General features: G+C 28.0%; 1 protein-coding gene across 2 annotated transcripts in view; it reads left to right on the top strand.

Annotated features, from left to right (window-relative positions):
• LOC107444861 (carboxyl-terminal PDZ ligand of neuronal nitric oxide synthase protein) overlaps positions 1-6,704 on the top strand; it is a 31,482-nt gene that overhangs the window by 6,441 nt on the left and 18,337 nt on the right. The window contains exons 3-6 of one of the 2 annotated variants that reach the window (XM_043053288.2): positions 1,234-1,326; positions 2,094-2,152; positions 3,160-3,268; positions 5,733-5,877. In XM_043053288.2, the coding sequence (XP_042909222.1) occupies positions 1,234-1,326; positions 2,094-2,152; positions 3,160-3,268; positions 5,733-5,877 (406 nt within the window). The remainder of the gene's footprint in view (positions 1-1,233; positions 1,327-2,093; positions 2,153-3,159; positions 3,269-5,732; positions 5,878-6,704) is intronic. The other variant, XM_043053287.2, reaches the window with a different exon arrangement.

Genomic DNA, 6,704 nt, shown 5'->3' with positions numbered 1-6,704 from the left:
CAGCCCTTATTTTAATGTTTGGATCTTCATATCATAGGTATTTTATTTATAATTTATCATCATCGTCGTCATTAACAAATTTTGTACTTCAAAAGTGATTGAAAAAGTAACAAATCAAGAATGTTTGCCTTGGTTTAAAAAATAATGCAGTGTATCTGTGTATGATCCTATATTTTAATAAATGAAAATATAGTATTTTAACGTAAAGTTGACTTTTTTCGCTGCGAAATGCTTGCAGAACATTTGTCTAAATTAATAAGTCTTGTTGCAGAACATTTGAAAAAATTCTGCTTCTGGGCCTACAAGTTCGACTGTATATACACTCGGATATAAATAAATACTTTAAACAGTGTGTTATTGGTTTTTCATTAAGACAGCACCTTGGGAAAGAGGAATAGAATTGTATTCTACTGTGCTCTGATTTGTGCATGTTTAACATTTCTTCACATGAAATTCATTACCATACTATCACAAATACTTTTCTGACAAATAAACAATATACTATAGTAACGAACATTAAGTCGATTCAATGTGGGATTTAATGCTACAAGAGCAGAAAACAGATATAATTAAAGAAGTTAAAAACATTTCTATGTGTAAATGATGATTAGCATGAATATGCATGAGCCTATATTTGCACGATGAAGTATATGTGTGTCTTTATTCGGTATCAAGCTTCAATGGAGAAAAATTAGATAGAGATTTCAAAAAATTGGATGTGATTAAATAGAAATTTTTACAAAAAATCTTTTTTTTTTTCGATTGACATATAATTTTTACATGCTCTCAGTTTTTTCTTCTTACAATTTTTACTTTATTCTTGATATTTATTTGAAACCATTAATTTAATGTGTTACAATGCATTACTAAAAACTATTTACATCTAAGTTGGGCAGTATAGCTCATAAACTTTTCATGTTCCATGTAGTCTTTTGATCAACTCTAGGTAAACTACAACCTATAAAAATTTCAGAAATATAAGCAAAAGCCAATTTCCTTATCATTTCTGTGTGGTTGTTTTTGAAAACCTCTGCACTTTGTTCATAAATATAAGTATGAAGTATGATAATAATTTTTTGATATGTTCTAATTTAACCCATAAGATATATTTACTATCTGAATGTTCTTATTTTCAGTATTTTCAAATGATGCAGTATACTTTATTGCTAATCTAATTACTGTTTATATTGCTAACACATTTTTGTTTTTAAAAAGAAATATGTTTATTTATAGTATGAGTTTAAAGCAAAATCACTGAAGAAAAAGAAAATTAGCCTTACAGTTTCGGTTGATGGAGTAAAAGTCACTTTACGCAACAAAAGAAAAGTTAGTGTTATTTCTTCCTACTCTGAATAACAGTTTTAAGATGATGAATAACAAATTGTCAATCATAATTATTTTAAAAATTTTTATAAAAAATTGAATAATTAATATTATGTTTAGTAATAAATTTTTTATGGAATATGAAATCAATTATTTAATGTGAGTAAATAAAGTTATTCCAAATAACAGTTTTATGATTAACAATTTATCAATCATAATTATTTTTTTAAAAAGATAAATATTTTAGAAAATCCAGTTATTCATGTATGAAAATACAACTTGACTGAATGCAAAATCAATTATTTAAAGTTATTGCAGTTATTTCATATTTTAATAATATATTTATTGTTAAAAATTATTTATTTTTATGAAGAATAAAACTTTAGGAAGATGATAATAAGAGATTAAAACTGACAATCATTAGCTTTGTTAAATTGCTCACCCAGTTTCTAACCATAAAAATTTTGGCTAGGCTGGGAAGTAATGGTGAGTGATACTGAAAGCAAGGAGGTAGGAAATACTGACCACATTGCCACAATTTTGCTGTTGGTCTAGAAATTAGACTGACTAACAACTGGTTGGTGCAAAACTGTTTCACCTTTTTAGGAAGAAGAAAAACTAAATTAAAATAATTTGTACAAATGTATGCTTTTTAAAAATTAGAATTCTCCCAAAAATAAATATATTTTACACAACTTTCTATAAATATGACTTTTTTTTTCTCTTCTTTAATTGTATGTGTTTTTAAATTCTTCAATTGAACTTTTCAGACCAATCAATGGCCTTGGGATGAAAATAAGCTTGTAATTATGCATCATCCAATTTACAGGTATGGAACTTATTTTGATTAATTATGAAATTGCTATTTAATGTGTAATAATGTATTAAAAATATATTGTGATTAAAAATAGTGGTTTGAGGAAATATTTGATTAAGCACAATGCAACTGTAAAAGGAGTTGAATTCTTCAACTGTTCCTCATTTTGATTTACTTGGAAAAACTTGAGGCTTATCAGTACAGTATACTCTCGATATCTCAAAGTTGAAGGGACACTAAAAAAATTTCGACATAGCGAGTTTTTGAGATAACAAGTTCAGAATTAAATATGTTCTAAAAAGTAAAATAATGTATTCTGAAATATTATTCTAAAAAGTACAATCATGAAACATAAGAATAACTACTATTAATGACTATAAGTCTAAATACGACAGTGATAGTTATATATTTACTAGTACGACAAGAACAATTATGCCATTATATGGAAAGGAATTGGTTACAATGAACTTACATGGTGATCTTTCCGAAAAATTTCATTTTCTATTTTCGAAAAGTATTCGACATAGCAAGGTTTTGAGAAGAAACCCTTCGACTCTGGAATTAAAATTAACAAATTAAAAAATTTTTATTTTTATTTAACAAGCTTTAAAATGCATCAAAATAATCTTCAAAGCATATTATTATTTCATGTTACTGATAATTTTTTTATGATTATTTTAAAACTTTTAAGTGTAGACATAGATTTGATATATACTGACCAAATATTAGAATAACAATTAGTTCTAAAATAATTGTAATCACTTTTGGAGGAGACATGCTGTGAACTTAGCCAACTTCCAAGCAAAAAGTTTTCCCTTTTAACTGAACAATTGGGATATCTATCATAATAAATATTTTACTTCAAAATATTTTTATTTACAATTCTAAAAAATAATAATACTTTTATTAAATTCATTATTGTTTTTGTTTTATTCTAATATTTATTAGTCTAAGTATTTTCAATGAAAAAAAATTTTTTTTTATTTCTTTATAAGTGATAAATATGATTTCAATTTCAGGATATTTTATGTTTCTCATGATTCTCAAGATCTTAAAATATTTAGCTATATAGCTAGAGATGGAGGAACTAATTCCTTTAAGTGCAATGTTTTCAAATCAAAGAAAAAAGTAAGTGTTTTATGTTGTATTGTTCGTGTTTATAATTTAAAATCAAAATATTTTACTTGAATAAAATGTACTTTTGTGTGAATCAATGTACACACTAACCATATGAATTGAAAATATTGTTAAAAACATAATTGTTAAATGGGATGCCAATATTAAAACTTCAAAGAATGCTTTAAAATTTACAGTTTTTATCCACGAAATTTTGTAGCAAAACTTTAATTTACTGTATTGTGTGTTAAGAAAGATTTAATAAAAAAAAGGGTTTATTTTTAAAATTTTACTGATTAAAGGACTGATAAAAGATGTTTACTTATGTTTGATGATGTTTAACTGATAAAAGGACTGTCTAATGTTAATTAATGCTTTGAATTAATTGATTTTAATTCAAAGAAAATACAAAAATTAATAAAAACTGATAAAATAAATTTCACTTAAGACAGTACATTATCCAGACTTCATCTCAATTGTCGGCCAAAAGATTTTGGTGGTTAAGAACTCTTCTCAAAAATTAAATCTTTTGCCAATTTATTATGAAATATGTTTTGTTCATAAGAAACTATTCCATGCTAATAAGAAATGTAATAATATAACAATGATTCGGAAATAAACAAAAATGTTTCTCATCCATTTTGCATCACTTAAAAGAACAAAAAGACGAAGAAAAAAGCAAATATTTCCAGTGCTTTTCATTTTAATCTTGAGATCTTAAAGGGCTATGGTACCTCATAAATTAATCACTGCTAATAACGATTGAATAAGTTTAGAATTTTTCCAATTATCTCCAATCAATATCCAATTATTTTCAGTAAAAAAAAAAGAGTGATGCTGATAAAAAAAAATTTAAAACAGTAGAGCCAGTTATGTATGGTTCATAATACCAAGTATGGTTCATAATGCAAAAAACTCTAAATACGTTCAAATTTGAAAATATTATCTAATTTAGTTGCCTCTCTTCTGAAACAGATGCTATTCAATAATTAACTTTGAAAATGTTTCATTGTTTTTAAAAGTTTTCCTTTATTAATATCTGTTTATAGAAAAATTATGGACATTAAAACTATAAATTTTAAAACTTCATCCAGAAATATTTTCTGTTTGCCCGACTGGTCAGCTACCATGAACAACTTCTTCAAAACCACCTAATGACGAACAAAATGTTTATAAGTTTTTCTTATAAAACTATTCTTCTTCTTATTCCTAATCCCCAAAATTAGCAGGGCTAAACAATGTCCGTGAAATACATGACCTGGAGGAAGTCGACCACCAAAAGTGGGTTTTCTTTAATGTCCCTCTTCTCCAGTCCAAGACATTCCAGGATATGTTGAGAAGAAGCCTGCATGTTGTGGGACCTGGGTCAGTTTGGGAAGATTTTAACACTACCCAGGGGTCGCATTCCCCCTAAAATTCATAAAATTCCTAAAAGTATGTGCAAACCCTAAAATTCCTAAAAATCTGATGAAATTTTGTCGGTGTTCCTAAAAAATTAGAGTTATAGTCTAAATATAAATAAAAAAGCAATAATCTAAAATATAAGAATTTAACTACATTAATTAAAACTGTTTTAATTTTGCAACATGGAAATTCTGATCCTGAGAGAGGTTTTTCGATAAATAAAGCAATGCTTAATGTGAGTCACCATGAGAATACTATTATGTCTCTTAGACTAATCAAAGATACCATTCGAAATTATGGAGGAGTGTTGAAGATCACCACAACACTATTGAGGGCAGTAAAAGAATCTCACAAATCATATCAAGAATATATATGAAAAATGATCATGATTAATTTGTTTTTCTCTAACTTCTAATATAAATTGCTGATTTGAAATCTAATAATATCACACAATAGTTTTTCTTAATAAAGTAAGGTAAAGGGTAATAATAAAGTTTTGATTAAGGAGGTAAAAATTAAATAAAAATCCAAGTTGGTGTTCCTTTTTTTTCTCTTGATTTATTCTCACTTTTGCCTGTTCCTGAATTATGCACTTAATTTCTGATAGGTAATATGTAAAGTTGAAATTTCATTTTTACACTTTAGAGATTTCATTCTTGACTTAATAAATTTAAGAGCTTTATTTTATGGCTTGCAATTATTTATGATATTTGTGGATGAATTGTAATAATCTTCTGTTATGTAATAAACTACCGTGTGATCTGTTTTTCTCCTAGCAAAATCATATATTACCCCTAAAATTTTTTGAAAAAAGTTCCTAAAATTACCCTGAAATTTTAAAAAACTTTGCTGCTACCCCTGACTACCCTCAAAAGAAAGAGACTTAAGGTGGCCGCTGGTAAGCGCCGTCTGATCCTTGCGGTTGCACCGAATGTTGAGTGCACCTCCTGGACGGGGGGGAAAACTATTCTATATTAAGTTATGATATCTCCATACCTCGACTTAATAATGTTTCATTAATAAATGTTAGTTTTAAAAATACTGATCATGACATTTATTTTATTAATTTTAGAGTCAAGCTATGCGTATTGTGAGGACTATTGGCCAAGCATTTGAAGTGTGCCACAAACTGAGTTTAGCGTTAGCATCGACTTCTGGAGCTGGATGTACGAGTGAGGAAGTTGAAGAAAATGCTTTGCATGATCATTCTAGTAAAGGTTTGTTTAATTCTAAAAACTATTCATTATTAAAAAAATTCTAAAATTAAGTACAGTGGAGCATCGTTTATACGACGATCATTTATATGACGTTTACATTTATACGACGTTTTAGAGTGGTCCCAAATCATTCCTATTCATTTTAATGTAAAAATATATCGTTTATACGACGCACAGAATCGGTTATACGTCGGTTTTTAGATTTTGTTCACGTTTGTTTAATTTTTTATTTTTCTTGTGTATTTTAAGAAAGGGCGGAATTTGCCAACATGAATGATATAGAAAAGGGTGCCAACAAGAATGCTTGGATGACGACCATAATTTTTACTAGATGACTGGAAAAACTAGACAATGTTATGAAGAGGCAAAAACGAAAAGTTTTGCTATTCATCGACCAATGTCCAGCGCACCCATCGATACTAATTATTTTGGAAAATGTATAAGCTCTCTTTTTTCCTGCAAATTGCACAAGTGCGCTTCAGCCATTAGATTTGGCTGTGATTAGAAATCTAAAATTGCATCATAGAAAAGAAAGCAGTAAGTTCAACTTGCTATTCAAAGCTTAGTTGAGACTAATAGCTGTTGAAGCCGGTATGAATGTAATAATAGTAGCGCCACCTACATTAATTAGAAAAAAGTTACTTCCTCGTTGGCTTCTTGGCGTCATTGTTCTCAGCCAAGAGTCAGTTAATGTAAAACAACCAAAGAGCATACACGCTCGGTTTTTGCATCCCCGCAGCGCTACCAGCGCACCCGCAAAATAAATAATTTACAGTCCACGTTGTCCAAGTATGATTTTATACACCCCGCAAGCTATCGCACAACAT

Source organism: Parasteatoda tepidariorum, chromosome 9 (genome assembly GCF_043381705.1).
Source record: "Parasteatoda tepidariorum isolate YZ-2023 chromosome 9, CAS_Ptep_4.0, whole genome shotgun sequence".
Taxonomy (NCBI): domain Eukaryota; kingdom Metazoa; phylum Arthropoda; class Arachnida; order Araneae; family Theridiidae; genus Parasteatoda; species Parasteatoda tepidariorum.
Note: the sequence above shows the minus strand (reverse complement) of the source record. Positions and strands in the feature narration are given on the sequence as shown.